The 25175-nt window shown below is 37.5% G+C and overlaps 1 protein-coding gene across 4 annotated transcripts in view; it reads right to left on the bottom strand.

The window, feature by feature from the left end:
* Positions 1 to 179: 179 nt before the first annotated feature.
* The window catches only part of LOC137257727 (ras-related protein Rab-35-like), a 61157-nt gene continuing 36161 nt past the window's right edge, over positions 180 to 25175 (bottom strand). For 3 of the 4 annotated variants that reach the window (XM_067795136.1, XM_067795138.1, XM_067795137.1), the window contains exons 2-3: positions 9360 to 9546; positions 180 to 5277 (exon numbers count right to left, since the gene is read on the bottom strand). In XM_067795136.1, the coding sequence (XP_067651237.1) occupies positions 4840 to 5277; positions 9360 to 9546 (625 nt within the window). In that variant the 3' untranslated portion in view covers positions 180 to 4839. Of the gene's footprint in view, positions 5278 to 9359; positions 9547 to 15989; positions 16274 to 25175 lie in introns of those variants that run through there. The other variant, XM_067795135.1, reaches the window with a different exon arrangement.

Here is a 25175-nt window from a genome sequence, read left to right as displayed (position 1 = left end):
CTATAAATTGTATGGATCCTAAAATATTTTGACAATCAGAATAATCCTGGACATATGATGAACCTTTAAAACAAACCTGTGGAGTTGTTAAAAATAATTGTGTATATATCAACAAAATCCCAGTCCGTCAAATCCTATATGTTCACTGAAGGCACAGAATAATGAAACACACACATATACATGATACTATAAATGTTTATTCAAGTCAGAATGTATTTTCAATTGTATTTACAAATGAGGTACTTTTCCTCAGAAGAATGGTATACGACTATATAGTCTTACATATGGAATAGGTAGCTGAAAGACAGCCATACAGCTAACATACAAGGAATCAAACAGTTCCCTTGTCAGTGTTGCACACAACAGAGTTTTGTCACAGAAAATGATTTATAACTTCTCATTTTTTCTAAGCCTCAAACTCACAGGGCTTGCATGGCAAGACCGACAGAGTTATTTCCCCTCAACCACACAGCATTCAAAATGAAACCTTGCTTGCCAGCAATCAGTGCCCACTGATGGGAATGATAGCACCTGTACAGGCCCTTATCCGACTTGGACCTTCTTTCAAGATATACAATTGTCAACAGAAAATAATCCCATGGCACATATCAGATGGAACAAGGAGAGAATCATAGTTTTAATTATTATATGGCATGATCTGCCAATTTAATCAATGTCATTGATTCCTTTAGTGCATGATATATTAATTTACAATCAATTTAAAGTCATGGTCGATTCTGTGAGACTTGGGCATGATGTTGTGTTGCTGGGCAAACCTGGTTAGAGTTGGTCTTCACCAACCCATACTTGTAAGATTCAACCCACAGGTTTATGACTTCCTGACTAGACTGACATTTCACATGTCCAGACCGTGGAGATCGTGCCATTATACATGAAAATCACTGCATTGTCTGGTCCAATCTTCACCAACCCATACTTGTAAGATTCAACCCATAGGTTTCAGACTTCCTGACTTGACTGACATATCACATGTCCAGACTGTGGAGATTGTGCCATTATACATGAAAATCACTGCATTGTCTGGTCCAATCTTGATTATCTACAGACTACCATTCAATAGCTGGAATATTGCTGAGTATGGTTTTAAACCCCAAACTTCAACTTTGCTAATAGTTTTTCCCTGAACTGATAACCTGATATGTATCAGTTGAATTTTGTGGAAATAAATATGTGGATTTGGAATAGTTGGAATCAAATTTTCTAGGATTTACCGTTTGTTCTCACTCTTCGTGCAGTCACTATGAATTGTGAGAGCTACAATCACCTTTGCTGTGACTGTTAGAGGTGTATGTTAATATATCCCTATCGCTATCCCTATATTTGACCGCTCACAAAAGTGTCTTTTGATACACATGCTCTCTCTGATACAAATTAAAAAGTTCTACCACAAAAATGTGTTATGGTAATAAAACATAATCATCTGGTAAATACAGGGTTATTTTGATACATATACTGCATAATAAGACAATTTTAATTCCTGAAATTATCTACACTAACAAAGACTGGAAGTGTTAGCAGGTTTCTGGTCATAACATGCCTTGAGAGTCTTGGACTCTATAAGATTTGGAATAAATACCATTTTAATATAAAATAAAGTGGCCTTAAAGATTCTGCTTACCTTTATGATCCATCCTTGATAATCTGATATATTCAGTGTAATACTGAACAACAAAAAGTTAGGGATCACATAATACTTACTTAACAGTGACATTTTATGGTTATAAACATGGTTCCATAAAAAATATGCCTTAAAATAATCATGCTCCCTTAAATACTTTATTTAGTATATGATGATATACATCCTCACACAGGACTCTTCTTCCCACAGAGCTTACATGTCATATCTTCCTACAAACATCTGTCCTAATACAGCCATATTTCCTGACTGATACAATCCCCTAGCGGCCAAAAGTCACAACACGAATTATCTCTCTTCTTTCTATCCAATACTAAACATGAGTTACGTCAAATTCAACTTGACTTATACAAGCAAATGTGGGGCAATAAGTATTCCTCCTGTGCTGGGGACTTCTGCTGATGTGACACACAAGACATCTAATGGCAAGCTTGTCCTCTGTCAACATGATCCTTACTTTCATATAAACCCTGGTCAGTACATGACAAGGTTATGCAACAAACTATGGTGATTCAATGTGCAGAATCAGCACATTAAATCACTTTCATTATAACACATTATCAAACTCATTTAGATACTGCAGATTAAACCCTTTATTTCAACAGAATATTGTTCCTAAATGTAAACAACTGAAATCGCATTGCATGGTATTCTTGCTAAAATGCATCTGACATTTAATGTCACAGTCAGCAACATTGCAGTTATATGATGGCATCCTGGAAATGATTTTGTCCACACCACAAAATCCTATGACTGATATTACGAAGAAGAAAGGGATGAATATGGCTGAATGATATTACGAAGAAGAAAGGGATGAATATGGCTGCATCTTTCAGCCACATACCTGGGAATTACACAAGAACCCAGTAAGGCATGACACATCTGGGATGAATCTTATTAACATTTAAGTTGAACAGTCTTTACAAAACTATGAGAATTATTATTGCTCAACTAATATCTCCAGCTGTGTCACTGGAACATATAAATCATAGTAAATACTTTTGCTAACAAACACTTACAATTTTCAGTGAGTGAGTTTATAGTCATTTTTCACAGCATTTCAATAATATCAGTCAGTCTAAATTGTGCCTCATCCTTGATCGGCCAGACTGTACTATAGTATAGTATCTCCACGGTACTATACGTACCTTGGACCAAAAAACTCATGATAAATAAATTAGGGATGAGGCCAGGATTGTAATCAAGAACTACTCCCATTACGTTAACTGGTGACAGTCTAAGATTTGCCAAAACGCAGCTGAGATGGGAAGCCAAGGGACTCACAACTACTGTGCCCTTGACTATATCAGCCTCTTTTTGAAATTGGTTTCAGGATCCCCAAACCCAGAATACTGAAAAATGCTATATAATTTACACATATTTTCTATCACTGCAGACTAGAGAAAAAGGGTTGCATGAGAATCATATTTCCTGAATCTCGCAAGACAATAACTGAACAACTTCGTCATCCAATCTTGCTCCTTTGCAGAACTAATAACTTCAGAGAAACAACACTAGGGATAAAATGTCCCGATAAGTACTTGAGATTTTTAGGAAGACTTGTATACAATGTACTTATTGTACAAACAAAACATTATACATCAACAAATACCTTGAACAGGGCAGTCATGATACATTGTTGCAATACGTATCTCTCTAGTATAATTATAAGATGATACACCATAAGATGGGCCAATGTAAATCTTATCCATGGGCTTATCCAGCAACAAAGAATCAAAACAATTTCCAGTTAATACTAATATTGAATATGGAAGATACGGGAAATATTAAACAAGGAAATAGTATTTTACAATTCATTTTCGCATCATACAGTTGGTTGGTATATATATATATACATATATATCATCTCGTATCTACAAATGACCTAAGATATATATATATATATACAGGGCTCCAGACTGAACCTTCAATTTTTTTCTCATAAAATTTCAGTTATATTGTCTGTGGGGACATAATATATTTATAATTTGGTTCCAGTTACATGGATGCTTTGTACTGATGAGAAAACAATTTTTAAAAGAATTCAGGCAACTTCTTACATGTTGATGAGTATCCCCTTGTGTGAGAAATACAGCACTTTTGTATGCATTATTCAGTGTGATGACATACATGTATGCATAATGACTCTATCCATCAGTGACAACTAATCTGTAATTAGATATCGGTAATGGATACACTGGATTATCTAAAGAGTGTTGTCATGCTATTTAATTTCTGAAATATTTTGAGAATATTTGCATGCCACCAATTACATAAAAAACTTTGTAAATGATAACATATTTTGTAAATCAAATACATAATTAAGAATGCTCATAATGAGCTGGTAGGTATAACCAACTGTTTTGCTGTTCATCAATCTGCTGTATATTGTAGTCAAAATGCTTAAAATGAACTAATGGTCTTTTATGCAGCTGATCTGGAGCTCTGGATATGTATATGAAGGTAGACAACATGCACCATCGTAACTGTTACATCATATCATTTGTAAAACTACAAAGTTGATTGCTTGAATCACTGCATCAGCTGAATGGGATGATAGGAAAAGCACCCTTAGAAGAACACCATATGAATGCCTCCATATGTGGAAACCATGAAGAATATCCAGGTCAAGAACATTCAAAAGCATCCATCGACTGAGAAACATTTCAACAGTATCCATCAGAAGACCAAGTCTTGAAGATCATCCAGGTGAAGAACATCCCACAAGATCATCAGCTGACCAACATCTTGAAGAATATTCAGGTGAAGAACATCCCACAAGATCATCAGCTGACCAACATCTTGAAGAACATCCAGGTGAAGAACATTCCATAAGATCCATCAGTTGACCAACATCTTGAAGAACATCCAAACATTTAAGCAGATCCATCAGCTGATCAACATCTTGAATATCGAGGTGAAGAGCATTCAACAGCTTCCATCAGATGATCAACATCTTAGAAGAACAGTCAACACCATCATCCATTAGCTGATAAATGTCTTGAAGGACATTCATCAGAAGACCAAAGTTCCACCACTGTTCACTGCAGATAGTATCACATTGCCCAAGCTTATGCATACACCCATCCAAAGAGCCACAACACTAGCTAGAGGGCTGGTTATTGCAACATTGAGAGATAATATCACATACAGACCATATATATACACTCATACACTCTTCATCAACAACACTTTTTCTTCCCATTCAAATTATCGGGAGTTTCCCCTGGTCGTATGTAGTCTCGCCGAATCGTCATTTTGCTCATTGCCTCCTCATGTAATATTTTAGCTATATCTGTGAACATTTCCTGGATGCCAACATTGTCTTTACATGAAACTTGGTACACGGCGGACAAAACATCACCACATTCACTCATAAACGCCTCAAAGTCACTCTCCGTGACAGTTTCGCTGTCTCCATTGGAATCCGCCATGTTCCCGCACAGGAATATCTTGGCACCTTCTGCGTTCATGACAATGTCAAGGATGTACTGGGAAAGGATTGTGAAAGTGTCTTTGTTATTCACATTGTAGCATAACAAGGCAGCCTGCGCTCCGCGATAGTAGCTCGACCCGATGAAGCTCATCCTCTCCATCCCGCCTGTGTCCCATAAGGTCAACTGAAACAATAAACAAATACTGTTTACCAGAGAGCAAACCATCATCAACATGAAGACATTGTCATCTATATTCCCTGCCACAGTGTTCTGTTCCTGTTTGGTTCCTGTTTTTTAACTTCGCCACAACATTCATGTCCTCAAAACATATATCATGTGTGTTCCCTTATCTATCATGGTAACTGAGAAGTGGAGTTCCAATTGTGATTCTGTAACAAATTGTAACACGGTTTCCTTTCTTGAACTCCATCAAGGGCATTCATTTCCTGAAGACACATACAAAATTTGGCTTCCCTATCTATAGCATTTACTTAGTATACAGTCTGCTCAAAGTGTTTATAATCAGAGCTTTCTAAATCTGTTTTCATAAAAATTACAACTTGCACAGTAAACTGTTAATTACTCTACACTACAGCAGTTGGGCGATATGTTATTGATCTGAAGTACACAACTATTAGAAATGTGCTTTTTTCCAGAATTACAGATAAAATATTGAACAAGCCATATTGGATCATGGATGTGTGTATATGCTAGTCCTTGCACAATTTTCGTTTTTTTCATCCAAAATGTCAACAAGTCAGCAACCCAGATCAACAATCCCACCAACGTCAGCTGCTGAAGACCTACTCTAACCCATATCTTCATTGGGTCACTTAGATGCATTTTGCTTTAAGTTAGTTTGTTAAATATTACTCCATGATAGTATACTTGAGCAGTACTATTAAGTGAATTCTAAAAGAGTTATCTCCCTTTCTGGGGACAACACGATGGCCTCATGTAACATAATCACCAATCTTCCTTGACTGTCAAGAATGACTGCGAATACTAAATACCCAGTTTTCAATAAACAACTTTGTCTTAAGGGTGTGGTTGGCTATGATGTAAGTAACCAGCTGAAACTGAAACAAATGCATTTTCCTTGTAACGTGTTGATGGAAATACTCAGTTGCCATGGACCTGTATTTACAGGTAAAATACATGTTTATTCCCTTTAGACCCTACACCTGTACTAAATTCATTCCATTTTGAAAGGGTGGTGGGGTAGCCTAGTGGTTACAGCGTTCATTCATCAAGAGAAAGACCTGGGTTTGATTCCATACATGGGTACAATGAGTGAAGAACATTCCTGTATCCCCTGGTCATGAAAGTTAAACTTTATCTATTCCTAGGGAGAAAACATACAATGCATGAAACAAAAACATTCAGTGTTCGACCAACAGTCTACAACAAATCTCAGATGACTTTTTTGCAGCTGTTTACAAATTTGATTATCCTTTGGATATATAAAGCAGAAGACACTATTTAAACACTTTCTTCCTATTCAGCCAAATCTATACCTTATGTGATGAAACCACACATTGCAGCAGGTTCTCCAAACTCCCTCACATAACGTGCCTACCTGAAACCTGTGTGCTGAGTCACGTTATCGAGTGTTGAAATACAGATATACATTATCTCACATGTGTCAGACATGTCTGAAACTTACATTTTTTAAACTAAAAGAAATATGTCTGATAATACATAACATCAGATGATACAGTGATTTATTAAGCAGTTCATTGACAGATGGAGTAATTGGGATGAAAATGCCACTCCATTTCAGTTAATCAGGCCTATTACAAATCTACCACTGGAAGTTAGGATTCAATAGTGAATATGACACTTGAAGCTAATTATTAGCCTTACTTCATATAAAGCTTAAGCACTGCAAGGAGGGCAAGGCAGAAGGGAAGTAATGTGGTTCAGTGACTGTAAGACAGACTAATGACACTCAAGAAGTGGCTGACAAATCATTGTTACACTATATATATTGCAGTGAGTTGAATACAGCGCCACTTTAAACAGTATTCCAGTTACATCAGGGCGTGTCTGCTTCCTGTGGGAGGGAAGCCTAAATGGATGCAGTTCTCAGACATCGACCACTCTTGACCACTCACATTCCCCTGAGCATGGCTATCACAATTAAAAACCTACAGTTGCTAATATACATGGCTTCACAAATGACTCTGACCTTTCAAATGTTGACATATAAACTTAGCTCTCTATATTTCCATTCAGTCGCATACATTTAGCAAATTAACTTTGTAAATATTAGCTGTGAGAAATATTCCCATCAATCATAACTGGGCATGTTTAGAAGTTTATGACAGCTACAACAATCCTGTGACAGTTAAACCAGCTCCCTGGATGTAGGCCCTCAGTTCATCCTTCCATTGTTATTGTTCGTGCCATAGAAAGGTCACACCCAGAATGACTGCAATCACTCCATCTGTTTCAGCTAGTTATAAGCACATACTCATACAGTTATTCCTCCCTGTTAACTTTTGAACTTCTCAAAGCAAAATAATCCTTTCTAAAGGGACTCTGTTTTCAAGAACAGGTGTTTGGCATTTTGAGGCTTATGTCTGCACATGTTCAAAACAAAATGGCTGCCAACATGGTGAAACACCTTGGTGGTAATTGAAAGTTCATCACCTTGTTTAAGGGGGATGTTTCATGGTGTTTCTAGCATGTTTTGAGGCAGCTTTCAACAACAGATACTTGCACCTGCTCTTTTGAGTGCTTGGGCTTAATGGCAGATGTACTGTGTTTAGCAGCCTTAGTCTCTGAATGTATATAATTTAGATAGAAACAAACAATTCCTTTTAAATTGAAAATGAGCTCACGTGAGATGGAAATCTCGACTTATTTCACTACAAAGGGAAGGATGGAAAATACTGCAGTTCAGGGACTGTGAAACAGAGTAGCCGGCGTATAGTTAGTCAGTCAAACCATGAAAATGTTTCGAATTGTCCCTCATTCTAGTTTTGCCTCTAATTTGAAACTGCAGTTGAACTGACTGCTTTCCTTCATAGAAGAAATCTGTATGTCTTAAATAATTCATGAAAAGAATAGAAGTTCTTTTTTTTCAACAAAAAGTCACTCAGGGCCTCAGAAATACAATAATACAATGTTTAAGCTTATTCCAAGCAATCATAATACCTGCATATTTGATAGTAAAATATAGTCTTCATGCAATTATTTCCTGGTTTTTAAGTATAGCATTGATTTCCTGTTGAAATCTTACAACCAGAGTTCAACTCAAGTTGTCTCTGGCTTTCACCAACAAAAACAATAATGTGACAAGTTTTTTGGTTTATTTGCTTTATGTTTTCAGCTTTATCATGGTGGTCTGTAAATAATCGTGTGTAGTCCAAACAATCCAGTGATCAACAGCATGAGCATCGATGTACTCAAATGGGATACAATGACATGTGTCAACCCAGTCTGTGAGCCTCACCACACACTCCCAATAGTCGCCTCTTACGACAAGCAACTTCATACTTATTTTAACCCAGATCTTCATGGATTGTGAGACAGTGTTATTACCTATGATTTCTATAAACATCTGCATGATATTGTCAAACATTTTGATGATGATTAATTCCAATGAGGATAATCATTTCTCCCTCGTTGGGGCCTAAATCAGTACTCATAAAAGTCATTGGTCACAATCCTGGCTTATCTTTGCACTTACAGCATACATTATCAATGTGCACCTTTCTCTGCTTAACATGAGGTTTGAGATAATGTGTCGTCTTCATCAAAGCACATTTTAACAAATCTATTTTGAACCTGAAAAAGTCTGTGCTGATAACAAAAAAAATCTATGTTATCTCAAATTGATAAACACTTCCTGCCAGAAGTGATCAGTCTTTCAACACATGTTAAATTAATTACTTTCGACCATCAAAAGAATCAGCATAATTATACACTCGCTACACACTACCATAACATTTTCTACTTTATCTGACTTTAATATAATCCCCAAAATAGTTACGCACTCAGGAAAATAAACAACCCATAATTTTTTCCACTTATGCCACTACAATTAACCAGACCACTTATATATCTAGAGTGAGTGAGCGAGGTTTGATGCCATATGCAATCCTCCAGCCACATGGAGGTGGCCTTAAAGAATCCATCCTGGATGAGACAATCCAGTGACCAACAGCATGACCATCAACATACTTCACCACTAAGTCTCATCAGCCCACAACTGACCAATGAGGGAGCTTGAAACAAGACATGTATACACTCTATACCTTCACATCCGAGCCCTTCACTTCAAACACTTGTGTGCTCTGGTCCAGTCCAATGGTCGACTTCTTGCCCGTCTCTTCAATGTAGGTATTATTGCGGAATCGTCTGAAGATAGAACTCTTGCCGACCCCATACTCCCCACACAGGATGATCTTGTAGTTGGGGCTGCCAGTCGCCATCTTCAGTGGTCTGGAAGCCAAAGAATATTTGTTAATGTTAAACAAATTCTCTTCCTGATTACTGACAGTTCCTGGTGACATGAGACTACTATAAAACTACTATGAGGCACAAAGACAGATCTATACACCCTGTTATGGCAGGTGTTATCGTGAAATGCTTTCACAGATTAAACCTGACATTTCAAAAAGTGTACTTAATAGTGGATCTGATATAGTGGTGCTTATTTGGTAGATCTGGGCCAGAGGTGCTTCTTGGGTGGATCAGGGATAGAGGTGATTCTTGGGTAGATCAGGAATAGAGGTGCTTCTTGGATGGATCTGAGATAGGGTCACTTCTTGGATAGATCAGGGACAGAGGTGCTTCTTGGGTTAATCTGGGATTGGGTTGATTCTTAGGGTGGATCTAGGATAGAGGTGCTTCTTGGGTGGATCTGGGACAGAGGTGCTTCTTGGGTGGATCTGGGATTGGGGTGCTTCTTGGGTTAATCTGGGATTGGGGTGATTCTTGGGTGGATCTAGGATAGTGGTGCTTCTTGGGTGGATCTGTGAAAGGGGTGCAGCTTGGGTGGATCTGGGATAAGGGTGCTTCTTATTGGGTGGACCTAAGTTAGGGGTGCTTCTTGGGTGGATCTGGGATAGGGGGATAGAATTCCCATGACAACCCAAAATATGTCTGGATTATTTTAATACTTATGAACATTCTAGATTCAAACCTACACTTTCAGAATGAGGCTCTTAAACACAATAACAACTAAAATACTTGTGTGTCAATTGACACTAATTAAAGGACACTATTCACAATATTTTAGCACAAAGGTGTCTTTGTAGAATCTACCCAATGTTACTACTACAACATATGACTATTACAAAAGTAGAATGTGCATTATTATACAATACTGACATATCCAAAATGGCTATATTGTTACGCTCCATTCATCATCACATCATACAGTATTGTTGCTTAACATAGCATTCAGCCATATTCCAACTATATGACAGCTTTCTGCAAAATATTTGAGTTTGTACCAGACAATCCAGTGACTGAAATCATGTCCATCAACCAATACACCAAACTTTATCTGACTTTAACTTTATCTCGTCAGTCGCATGGATTGTTTAGGATCAACTCTTACCTGAACTTCACGAGTAAGGTTATCTTTATTTCAAGCACTAAATAGATTTCCAAGGAATGATGAGCACACAAAATCATGTAAATCATGGTGAGTAGCATACACCAAAATACAGGGATAATAAGAGCTGTTTCTATTGTTAATTGGAGCAACCTTCAGCTTATCTAGATATGCTTATCTATATACTGCTACTAGCAAACAAGGATAAGTTGGAACAGCACAGAGGACATATTTACAAATAGTAGGCAGTGCACAGGAATGAGCAAACCCATTTGGTTTGTGAAGGGTGAAGCAGATGTAGGTTAGTGCATATGCAGTGCAGGACAATATAATTGATTCTGTACATAAGAGTTTGCTGAGACAGGCCACAAGCTTCACCCATCAAAGTACAACTGATTGTCTACAACCTATGACCCCTTTGCTCACAATGGCAATTGCCAATGGGCAACAACCATACATGCCAATACTGGTCAACTGTCAGGTCGATGCTCAACTTATCCTTGTTTGCCAGTATCTATCCATCCACATCTCAGCAAACTTTGAACAATCCTACTAAGTGGACCACGAACTCATTAGATAGATTTACACAATCTATGCTTCATCTGAATCACATCTGTCAACAGTTAATGTACATAGGTGCTTTCAACAGTTTGTTTGAACAAACAAAACATGAGTTCAGTGGGTTGGTTTATAATCTAAATGAAAGCTAGTGGCACACTTATTGTGATATTTCGTCACAAGATTGTCAAAGCTTGAAAATGTATGATAGGCTTCTCTTTTGAAAATCAAGGAAGCAAGTTCAAGAAAGGATCTATCATTTTGTCTCACTGTCTTCTGTTAACAAAACCTTTATATCATTAAAACATTTCACTGAAATTAGCATTCTAATTAGGTACTGATGGTTTCTTGGGTACCTTTACGTTTGGCTTATTGGCTATAGGTTTTGAAAACTGCTGACTTCATGTTATCATTGTAAACCTACATCTGTGCTGTTTCAGTTACAATCTAACTACCATTGGTGTGCCACATGTGAGACATGACACATTTATAGTGAAGCATGTCCAAGTGGCATTGAGCAGGATGGTGCACATCTTTGGCTTACCATCCTTGATATCTCCAGGGTATATGCTCAGATAAATCTCCACATTACCCTGGATACATCTACGGTTCAGCCCAATATTTTTAATTCCTCCCTTTGCTGGCACTGCATTCTCACAGTAGCCAATCAGCTAAGCCGCCGTTACAACTGAGCTTCACAGTGTCAACAATGATAGTGGTTGTGGCTAGAGCTGTGACGATATATTGTAGTATCGATAATCATTGTGATACTTTATCAAACAATAAATATATCGATACTGTTATTATATCGTGATATGTATTGTTGACCTCAAACTTGTTAATTGTCACTAGAAATTGACGGTTATGTCAATATTTACACTGTTACTTGATATCAACATATATGTTTCTAAAGAAAACAACTGAAGATAGCATATTGTGATGTGTATTGAATCATATCACATCGTTCAAATTTATTGCAATATGTATTGAATCATGAATTTTCTGTGTTGTCACAACTAGTTGCAGCTGTGAAGCCTCTACCTCTTTCAGACTACCTCTGCATCATTTGTTTTGCTAAGTTTAATTGGTAAGATAAATTCAAAAAGTGAAAATGAGTTGTCATTAGTATGCTTAACTTCCCAACATAGACGCCTGAGTGGATATAAGGGCTGGTAACATTATTACCTCCTGTTCTGTAACAAAGGAAGTATAATCTGTGGTATAATTTACAAAATCTTAGGTTTATGACAGCTTTGTGAACACAGGGTCCTGGTGTTTGGTATCCTTGCCATGAATCACAACACACATGTCCACCTTGTGCAAAATGATCCATGTACATATGTGTGTCTCCATCATACAATAAAGGTTTGACATTGAAATTCAAGCCCACATTAAACAAGAGTCATCAGAAGATGACATATTCCCCGGGCCCCTACATATTTGAAAGGACAAATCATCCGACAGTCACTTATTGTGTTTTTAGACCAAGTCTGAATTGTTTCCATGGAATTCATGAAAAATATAAATGCCATATATCTGTAATCAGAAAAAGTCACCATTTCAAGATCTGTCTCATATATCTGCCAAGGTCTTTTGAAATATATGAAATGGTTTTCGAGTTGTGCTCCAGAAACGAAGTCAGCAACGTGTTCATGGAACCGAGAAAATAATACATCATGAAAACCTTTAAATAGCAAAAGGCACCACTTTGGGGTCTGTCACACATATCTACCAAGTTTTGCAGAAAAGTATTGAATGGTTTTTGAGTTATGCTCCAGAAACGGACGGACGGACGGACGAGGTGTCGACTATATCCCCCCGCATTACATAAGGGGGATAAAAACATAGGGCTGTACCAACATTGTATTTACATGTTAGATACAATAAATGCATTTTCCAAAATTCAAATTTCAAATCCCATGGAACTCTTCCTTCTTACACATAACCAAGTATCTTAGCAATGTCTAATATAAATCATTATTTCTAAATTACAGGAAAATTTGAGTTGTCCCTCGAAAAGACTGGTGCCCTATCGTACTGTCCCTTATCTAGAGTTTTCTGGTACAAAAAATGTCAGGACAGTTTCTTTTAATGTGTACACTCAAAACGTATACAGTCCTCCATGTTCTGTCACTCCAACATTTCAAATCACAGCTGAAAATCATGTTTGCCATAGTGCTGCTCCGGAACCATGATCAGTTTACGTCAAGTGCTTGATGGTGGATAACTGTGGTCATTGTGAATCAGCCCAGCCCATCTTGTGGAACACATAAGTATAGCTTTGTTTCCATACATCCTGATGCCACTCCCTGGAAGATCCCAGCGTGAGATATCAGAATGCTTTGTGCAAATTTAGGAGTCAGTGAGTGAGTTGGTTTTTACACCACACTCAGTAATATCTCAGCTGTATGGCTGTGGTCTGTAAATAATATAATTCAGTCTGGACCAGACAATCCAGTGATCAACATAATGAGCATGGATCCACATGTTTGCGAGTCTGAACACCCTGTCCCGTTAGCCAACTCTCATGAAAAGCATGGCTTACTGAAGACCAATTCTAACACAGATCTTCAAAAATAGCAAATTTAGGACATTTGCGGAACAAAAATAAACCACAAAAATTATAGACACTGTTCAAATTTAAAGAAATTGTCCTCATTTTTTTTTTCCGTTCAGCATACCATGATCACTATCATCATCATGACCTTTGGGCTTCCATTCATCTAGAAGGCGTGTAAAGAACTGTAAAATGAGGTAGTTGTAGTCAATGTACCCATCATTGTAACATTTTTAAATGGACAATCTTGTATGATGATCCTGACATAAGTATGGAATTGAGTGATATTGAGCATTCTAGCATGACACTGAAGACTGCTTGATTCTGATTGGTCAGAATAATTAGGTACCTCACTCTATTAATTCAAATTCAGCAAAGCTTATTACATAAAATTGTTCATCTACATATGCATTTCCTCACAAATGGAATTTGGCATCTGATATAAATATCCTCATTGATTGATGCACTCTTCAACACACCCTCCTGAAACTGCTGATAACCTTTCTGCAGCCTTGACTCTTCTGAATGTGTTTCACGGAACAAGATGCTGGATGCACTACCTCATGTCTATAGTTCACACCTATCAGTCAGCATCCTTATCCCTGCTGGCATTCAGTTTGGAAACATGAAATGGTCAGAAGGTAGTTCAAATGTAGATAGGAGTGAGTGAGTGAGTGAGTGAGTGAGTGAGTGAGTGAGTGAGTGAGTGAGTGAGTGAGTGAGTGAGTGAGTGAGATTTACACTATATTCATCAATATTCAAGCTGTATGGTGGGGGTCAACCAAGTAAGCAAGTCTGATCATGTGATCGCATTAGGAATGAATGAGTGAATGGTTAATTGAGTAAGCGAGAGAGATAAAGTTCAATAAATCATGCATAATAATACTAAACTTTCATCGTTTCAAGTTCTCTTTATTCCATGCAGCTCAGGGAGGATGGGACAGTCTTGTAGTTGAAGTATTCACATGTCAAGTCTAAGACACAAAATCAATTTCCCACATGGGTACAATATGTGAGGCCAATTCCTAGTGTCCCTTGCTGTCCTTGTGGTAAACACAGCATAAAACCATCCTCACACACTATCATATCGCTAAATTATGGAGTTGACAGGACTGCAGGCAGTGAAGACTTCCACTTCAACTGACACAAAGTATCCCTATGTTTGTTACACCCAAACATTCATGCTACCATCGCCAGTTGAGACCTCTTATACTATAATGAAACATAATATTTTTTACGGGAAACAGAACAATAATTTGACAATTTACTTCCTTCCTGTAAGCTACAAAATGAACAGTGAACTAACCGGATTCAAAATGTCAAAAATAAATCTCGCTTGTGACTCACTTCAACTGCACAGTTCCATCTAAAATCGACAAGTGCTACCACACAGCCAAACTTCCTACGCCAGTCCAAATAAAATTAGATTGATATTTTGCTCAAATTCGCTTGATTTCCTCTTCTTTGATATTTCCATATGAAATGTTAACACTGTTATCAGTACACTGTCTGGAAGGCTTGTATTACCCATGCTAAATATTTTCGCATGAAATACAAACTCTACACTTCACATATGGTAATACATATTCTACTGAATTAGTGGTTTCCACTGATAGCTAGGAAAAATAACCAGTATTGATGATTAACTGCCTTGGTATTCATCGCACAATCAAACACATATTTACTACAACTTCTCTTAGATGAGTACTGTGAGTGAGTGAGTATGGTTCTAGGCTACTTTTAGCAATATTCCAGCAACATTATGGCAGGAACACCAGAAATCGACTTCATACATTCTGCTCTTGTCGGGAATCAAACCTGGGTCTTCAGCGTGATGAGTGAACGCCACTGAATACCAGTAAAACACCCAAGCAACATGTAAGTTCAATGTCCAGAAATTTCAAATTTGTTCTGCAGTGTGGAATGAGTGAGTGAGTGAGTGAGTGAGATAAGTTTTACATCGCTAATAGCAAAAATCAAGCAATATTATGGCAGGAGACAGCAGAAACAGACTTCACACAATGCATCCATTTGAGGAAACGCTTTACCTACACTATGTAGTGTTTATGACCAGCAAACTGTTTGACATGATCTGAGCTCTAAGCTGGGATCACAGACACTGCCTATTGATAACCGAACACCACATTCCATCACACATGCTACACTCACATGACTCATTTTTGCAAAATATTCAACAATGTACTCAACTCTTTTCCCGACTCTTGTCCACGTATTTTCCTAAACGAGGACCTTTGATTATTTTCTTCTGAGGATTCTTGCACATCCATATCAGAGGAAATTCGAGGCTTAGTATCTGCGGCAAACCGCACACTTTTTTCTGTTCTCTCCTTCATTTCAGAAGATCGCCTGTTTTTCTTAAATTCGGCAGATCTTCGCACTACAACTTCTTCTTGGCCTTCCATCCTGATTCAGGGGCTCTCAAGACTCCGACTAACACATATTCCTTGCACTCACTCTGTAGCTACTTGAGTGAACCAACAGGAAGAAACATTCTAAAAGTTGACCAAATGAGACTATCAAATATTTCCCTCTACAACTGAAACTTATACTCCAGCCTTGTCACTGTATGTACCACTTGAAAAACAACTTGATGAGGAAATATGAGAACAGACCTCCATAAAATCAATGACTCTAGTTTGTAAATACCTTACAAATTATGATATGATTTATTTGGTTTCATCAGCAGAGACCTTACTGATGCAGCCGTTTTGCATCTCATGTATGCTGTATTGTTTGTGACAGCATCTTATCAACAGAATGGTTAGCAAGTTTGAGTGAGTGAGTGAGTGAGTGAGTGAGTGAGTGAGTGAGTTTGTGTTGGCCAGTCATAGCGATATTCATATCAACATCAAACACTTATAACGGAGCCCTAGACAGACTGTTACAGAGAAAGTGATATTACTCTGCATTTAGCAATATTCCAGCAATATCATGGTGGAGGACACCAGAAATGGGCTTCACACATTGTACCCATGTGGGAAATCAAATCCGGGTCTTCAGTGTGAAGATAATATGAAAATACTTTAACCACCCGGCTATCTCACCACCCCGAATGAGTGAATGAGTCCTTATGTCCATGCAATATAACAGTAGAAAACATCTCAAGAACATCACTACTAAACCACATTGTTTTGATCAACATATTTCAAACAATCACCAGTTTGTGCTTATAATCAATACTGACAATCTGGAGCTCCTTTCATGAAGGAACATGTACAAAGGTTAACCTTAACTCCTATTCTTTAACATTACACTAACATTATCTTAGTGCTGTGTGAAAGGTCCAGACCTAATGTCAACAGATGTTCAGTTCATTTAATTACCAGCATTTAACATGTTTACAGTAGGGTGAACTCTCCACTTCCGGACCAGCCACAATCACACACACATATATATTCCCATATAGGAAGGATACATCATCATGTCCTGAGAGCCTATGGGAGGTGTTGTGTCACAACACAGTGAACCACCATCAACGTCCAGTGCAAGTTATTTTCTGGAATTATTCACACCCTATCACATTGTCAAGCAAGGAAATTTTAACTTATTTTACATATATGATTTATTATTTTTGCATGAATGCTTCAATAATGATGACAGTGATGATGAGTGAGCGTCTAGTGATCACTGGATTGTCTGGAGCAAACTTGATTATTTACAGACTGCCACAATATTGCAATATTGCTGAGTGCAGTGTTAATCAATAAATCAAATTTTCATCTGACAGTTTACATAATCTGATTTGAGTAATGACAGATCCTGACATGTCATTACTCCTGACATAAGTCAAATCAATGCAGCTAAAAATAAAATCACTCTAATCATCCTTCATATTCAATTTAACAGTTGACTAAACAGCAAAATCATCAAAGTATTACCTAATTGCATCACAACATAGTAAATTAAAACTGACATTAGGCTTTGGATGAACAGTTATGGCTTGAATCTTTTGTTCTGATTTCGGTAAAAATGATTATGTGTTTACATCCTTTGACCCCTGAAGGTCCGGGGTAGAATAGGCCTTCAGCAAACCATGCTTGCCATGAAAGGTGACTATGTTTGTTGTAAGAGGAGACTACAGTAACAAGATCAGGTGGTCAGACTTGCTGACTTGGTTGTCTCATGTCACCGGTTACCAATTGCACAGATTAATGCTCACGCTTTTGATCACTTGAGTGTCTGGTCCAGACTTGACTATTTGCAGACCCCGGTCATATAGGTGGAACATTGATGAGAGCAGTGTAAAACTAAACTCACTCACTCACTTACTCACTTTCCATCCTTTAAGATGGATTCAAAATATTGTCCCCAAAATTGTATTCATATTGTCTTGGCCAACACCACAGACACTTAGTCTCATAGATAACTAATCATTATATGATATTAGTTGTGGAAGATGAATACAGTATATTGGTTGCCCCACTTTCCATGCTCTGTGTATTCAGCTGGTCTGAGGTCACACATCCTGTGCAAGTTCTGGGCATGATGCAAGGGAAGAGTACACTTCAATGCCGTTTACTTTCAACTACTCATTCAACAATTTGTTTCAAGGAAGTACTCAAATCAATATTTTATTAACCACTGTGTGTATCACCAAGTGTATCACTGAATTGTATTTAAGTTTATTTAGCTGTTGTAGTTTATTCCCCTTGCTCCATCTGCACCACCATTGTCAACAACAACATCAACATTACTTCACTGTTATGAACACTGTGACATCTTTCAATATTATTAACAGTGCTTTCATTAACAATGCCATGCCATCATCATCATCGTTCACCAGCATCAACCAACATTAATCACCACCATCATCATCATCGTTCACCAACACCTGCACTGGCACCAAGAACACATTCAAGTCTCAATCATATACTTCAAAGTTGCACTTCTGTTAAAAACAAACTGGTTTGTATACACAAATACACCCATTTCTGATTAGATTCACCACACAGCCTTCAAGTCCCTCATGCAGGCCTTGACAAAAAAATATCTAGAAGACTTCAATAAGATACTTTAGCAAGTCAAGATTTCTCGTTTCTAAAAACGAAAAATTTCAGTGTCTTCTAGTGTACATCAAAAGAAAACTTCAATCAAATCTAAAAACATCCTGCTTCCGGACTTGCTTACCCTTTTGAGAACACCTGATGTCATCACTGACTTTCAGCAATTCATTCGTACAATTTTCACAGGTATTTACCCCCTTTACACCCTTTAAATGGATGTCGTTTCTGAGGACAGCCAGACTGGGTATCCTTGTGCACCGACATTCAATATTTCATTCAGACATGAAACTGCATATAAACTACATCTGCTACATATCAGGTCATTGTGTGAGCTATCTGCAACATTACATACATACGAGCACTCACACACAATAGAAGTGAACATGCCCGAGGTCTGTACATAATGATAGTAGGTCTGTCTGACTGAAACATGACTGGAAAACAATTAGTACTCCAGACAAATGGAGCATGCTATCAGCTCCAAGTAACCAGGCGTTACAACATGTGGATCTGGAATCACTGACAGAAGCAGACGGCAAAACACATTGTGCTGAGTAACCAGACTATTACTCAACTCTTAGCTCTGGTGCACTCTCTACTGAATTAATAAACACCCAACGATGTCATCATTGTTCTCTACTCTAGTCATTATTAGGGATTTTGTAGAATCTTTGGATTGTACATTTTTGTGTTATATAAACTAGCAATAGCAATATTCCAGTAACACCATGTAAAGGAGACATGAGAAATCGGCTTTACATATAGCACTCATGTAGGAAATTCAAGCAGGTCTTTGTTGAGACAGCGCCATTGCTTTAACCACTAAGATATTACACTTCTTTTATTCATGTCTATGATCACCTTCCTTGTAAGTGTATGTTCTAATTACGGAAATTTGTTTGACAACTGTCTGGCATTTTGTCACAATAATGATTCATGCACTGCAATACATTGATTATATTGCATGCATTCCTTTATCAGCAGGTGTCTGTTATTTTAGACATACAACTGTAGGTGGTAGTGAACAGTGAATTTAAACAAGACCCAAATAACACCCTTGTAAGTATTCAAAAACTATGATTTCTGAGGATATAACGAACTCAAAAGAGAATATGTGAACATGTTGTGCTAATATGTCTCTAAATAATGCCTTGAGTCATACCAGAAAGAAAGAGCATTGGTCTATGAGGAGAGGTGGTCACTCAATCCTCACTAACCAGCTCTTACAGGTCACCTTCTCCACAACACTTCGGCTCAATGAGACACAAAACTAATATCGCCACATCACTCAAAGACAGTATACTGATTTGACTGATCAGACTGATACTGACATCCTTAAATTATCCTATTAATGCCAAGTTCAATGCAGCTTAAGAACTTTGGGCTAGAACTGGTCTTCAGCAATCCATGCTTGTCACCAGCAGTGACTAGCAGGATCGGGTGGTCAGGTTCGCTGTCTTGGTTAATATGTCATCTGATCCCAATTGTTTAGAACAATGCTCATGTTGTTGATCAGAAGACTAACTGGTCCCCACTTCGTTATTTACAGACCACCACCATACAGATGGGTTATTGCTGAGTGCAGAAGCATTGAACACCAAACAAAACAAACAGGTTAAGAATAACTATGAACTATTATGCTATTTGTTGGTCTCCAGGCAAAAGCTTGACCTAAGAGACACAACAACAGGTGAGTAACAGACCACCAGACCTTGACATTTAATCAAATCCACATTTTGGACATACTCCAAAGCGATCAGTTTCCACAGACAAGCCATCAAGAACATGTCCTGAAAACTTTAAACTCTTAAGATGGCAATAGGACATTCATCACCCAGTCAAGAACCAGTTCATGACAACAGCTGGAAGATGTCTGATGCCAACCCAGAGATTCCACCTGTAGCTGCAGTCCAGCTAACCTCTCAGCAAGTTTAAAATAGACAAGATAACATTCAGAAACTTTGATAAGTCATGATAGTGGCTGATATCTATGTGATTGCAGATGCCATTCAGGAAGGAGCCACATTTGGTAAGTTATCACAGGTCACCACCTGTTTCTTGGTGGAGTATCTGAGAGACTGTTGTTTTGGGGGCTACAGATTTAACTGTCAAATCACAAAAGTGAATGAGTATAGTTTAGGCCTCCCATTGCTACTATATTCCAGCATTACTTCAGTTGGGAAACCAAAAATATGCTTGTGCCCATGTGGGACATTAAACCCAAGATTTTGGCATAAACAGCAAACACATTAACCACTGGGCTACTCCACCAACTCCCTAGCATTTCAAGAAACAACAGATAACAATCAGTGCAGATGTTGGAGGGGTAGCCAAGTTGTTTTCCATGACACTTACAGAGAGAAAAAGGTCACAGAGAAAAGAAACTATATTTTTGTGTGCCCCGTAAAACTTCCAGCACCTTGAGCTGAACAGAATATTGTTTCCTACTAAACAAACTAACAATAACAACTTTATGTCAAATATCAAAACAGAGAGCTTCACAAATTCATCATTATGTCCATTTTCACATAGCATGAGAACCTAGAAACCTTGAAACTATTAGTGTGAAGACAATTCACACTTCTGAGGAAACCTTTCAGAGTCTCAAGCCACAAACCAATAGCATAGGACAAATGTCATGTTTTTTTCTTTTGTGGGAATTTTTTGTTCAAATCCATTTATTTTTGCACTCACTCAATTTTCTGTACAAGCTTATTGAAATCCCACAGTTTGTTTTTTTCTGCTGGACAAATTGAATTTAAAAAAAAAGATTTTTTTCTGCAATACTTCTATATGGTTATATAGGTGTAGAGCATTGATTAGTAGTTGAAAGAAAGCCAAGATGGTCAATTTTTAAAATTTTCACATCAATAACACAATTTTTCAACCCAAAATGTTAGAAACAGTAATGGAATCTACCATTCCTCATCTATCAAGAAAGAACTATAGAACCCTCCTTTGCAGAGATCTTTCATTTCGAATCAGCAATTTCAAATCAGAGATTCATACACATTTAAAATATCAAACACTTAGTCCACTCAATTTTTCTACCCTTACAGAAATTATAGCAAAGTTTACTTTATCTGCATTACCAACATTAATAATGAATTAAATGTGAACTTATAGTTTTAGTTTACTGAAATACCTTTCTTGTGAAGAGATGCAATGATCCAACTATATCATGGATGTGTTTTCCTATGCCTCCTACTTGCAGATGAGAGTTTTTACACAATGTGATGGCCGTGAGATCACACCTAAATGACACCAAAAGCTGTCATTTGCACTGCCCAGGTGATCTCATATGCCCAGTGATGTCTGAACCACTGTCTCTAGTCCTATATTACTGTACACATCAATTTAACACAGTCCATTTCAACAATCAAATCAATTTTGGTAATGCTGCATCGCTGATGATACGTTTGACAAGGAGTATTATCATACACAATAACTTCTTTCTCATACATGGACATCGTTTCGGGGGTCGAATGTTACCCCTCATCGGGTGAATGCCCTGTGAACAATTCAATTGATGAAAGGGTGACAAGCAGCCCTTTGAACATTTTTGTCTGTATGACAAAGACGTTTTTTGCCCAGAATAACACTCCTTCTTAAACCTACATCAAACTTCTAAATACCCATACGACTCTGATACTATAATCAGTATTGAGAATTGTTCAAATCTCTTAATTGATGTTTGGTTCATTACAACCAATAAAACATCAATTTGGTTAGGGTCATATATCAAATTTTCCTGGTTATGTTTGATAATGCACAAAAAAAATTAAAAAAAGAAATCATGTAGTTCTTTCATTTTTCTACAAATTGCACAAAATGCAATTGCAAATTTCTCATTGTTAAAGGACTAGTATCTTAAGAATATGAATTTCCTGGTGTCCTTTACATAAATTCACTAATGACTTGTAGTACTTATGAAAATCATCTGTTTGAAAAATATTGTCTTTGTAAAAATGTGTTCCAAATTTGCTTGTGTTCGATTATGAGAAAACATCATCGATTGCTTAGTCTTTTTTCATTGCAACCAATCCTTAATTATTTCAATTAATCGGACCACCACTAACTGTAATATGCTGCTTTTGTCAACAAATGTTTCTACAAAATTACAAAATAATCTTTGTGCATGTAATCACAATAAAAATATTAAAATATGAATAATATTTCCACTATTATCTCTTGTCCCTGATATTTTTTAATAACGTATCAGTCCAGATAAAAACAATAATAAAATGAAGATTTTGATTTAGTGAATCTGCTATTTATTATATTTTCCCACGCCAGTAGCTTGACTGCATGTTCAAATCAATTCCTTGTGTCAATCCACCATCTGTCCACATTTTGACCCCAGATTAATATTTGTTTTATTTAAGTACCATTAAGATGGGAACTCAGATCACATTTCAACATTTTGCAATCGCTATGCTGTATACAGTGTATCAGATTTGCAGTGGCACTTCGGTCACTTCGGTCACATTGGTTGGGGATCTACTACATCACACTGTCATGGGTCATTAAGGTAGCCGAGTGGTTCAAGTGTTCATTCATAACATGAAAGTCTGGGTTTGATTACAAACACTAATTAAAATGAGATTAAGGACATGCAGTTTCTCCATAAAACTATAACTAATGAGTCTGTCCTCAGCATAACTGTTTATTTGATGTTAAACGCTGCGGTCAGCAAATTAAGTCTGGACCAGATAATCATGCGACTGATATCATGAGCATCCATCTACACAGCTGGAATATGATGACATGAGCACCGACCATGTCAGCGAGCCTGACTACCCGATCCTGTCAGTCGCCTTGGTAGCTGATGACCAATTCTAACCCGGATCTTCACAGGTCACAACACAACTGACTGATTGTAGTCATATAAAAAAAAAAAATAATGGGACTTCTTTCATTGCTACTGGCCTGTATATTATCCCTTTGCTACCAAGAGACATTGAAGAGGAACAGAATAGAAAACATTTGAATTGCCTAATCAGGAGAGTTGTGCATCCTGCCCCTGCTCCTGTGGATGGCAGCAGGCTGTTTATCTAACAGTAAACAAACACACCTCAAAGCCAAGCTCTCAGAGACCTTACCACTATATTTCTTCTTTAAATATGCTCCAATAACACTACAGAAAATGTCAGCTCCAGATGGCGATAAAAGAATGTCAACACAATGTCGACACAATATCGCCTCAACATATGGAAAACATATCAGACACATATGGCACAAAAACTCTGATTGGACTTTTCCAAGATCACATAAATTTTAACGATCACACATCTGTTAGCACCACAGACTGTGCTGGGTGCAGTGATGTAACAACATATCTACGTGAGCACTCGGTCTAATGGACTGCCTGTTTTTAGCATCACCCTGGGGCAATATCTTTTCAAATCTGAAGAACATTCAGTGCATCAAAATAAACCTGCATCTCCATTCATCTTTGAGATAAATTGCCAGATCTTGACATATGTCTGTAGGCTTTTTTTCTGTCTTCATCTCATCTGTACATACATGTTACCTAATGTTGTTATCAGACACGGCATCAAGTTTCAACTGGATCCAGGTATAGGACAGTCCACATCTCCCCAGCTTCACATAAACACTAAAACCCTGATAATATAGTTGCACACTTCATTTTTTCAGCTGATGTTCCAAAAACAAATCATGAAATATGATGTGATGCCTTGCTCAGTTCTGGGTTTTCATACACAAAAAATTTCAGTGCAAAAGGATACCCAGCATCAACCATCCTTTGAAAATGACTCTGTCTGGTGTAAAGAACCAATCATCTGAATGAATCACTGAAAATAAAAAACCCCGGAAATTCCAGGAGCTGTAATTAAAAACGAAACTCAATAACCGAGAACATCATTGAAAAAACACAGCATAAGATCCCTCACCCCAGGTTAGAAAATATACAATTTCTCAAATACAGGTCCAAGGGCACAAATTCCTACCTTCAACTAGCAATTGATGTTCCTAGCAATGCTAAGAGTTTATGTTCTGCTATTATGGCAGACAAATGGAAATCCTGTTTCTTCCATTCTTAAATATTTAAAGAAAAACTGATCACTTTAGAAATTGGCTGTTAAGTTAATCAGTTTTGTGCTGATGCTACACAAAGGCAGTAACTCTACAGGTCCCCCACTCTTTGGTAGCCATCAAATCATGTGATGTGTCTGGCATGTTTCAGTCTAGCAATGGTCAACTGATTCTCTGGCACTAATACTCCCATCAGCAACCTTTAGGGCCATGCACTGCCAAGACCTGGTCATTGAGGAATCTGTTTTGTTTGACAAATGGTTCAACACGATGCCAAGATCGTTCAGGTTCAGTACAGATGTCATCAGGTTTC

Source organism: Haliotis asinina, chromosome 12, assembly GCF_037392515.1.
Source record: "Haliotis asinina isolate JCU_RB_2024 chromosome 12, JCU_Hal_asi_v2, whole genome shotgun sequence".
Classification (NCBI taxonomy): Eukaryota; Metazoa; Mollusca; class Gastropoda; order Lepetellida; family Haliotidae; genus Haliotis; species Haliotis asinina.
Note: the sequence above shows the minus strand (reverse complement) of the source record. Positions and strands in the feature narration are given on the sequence as shown.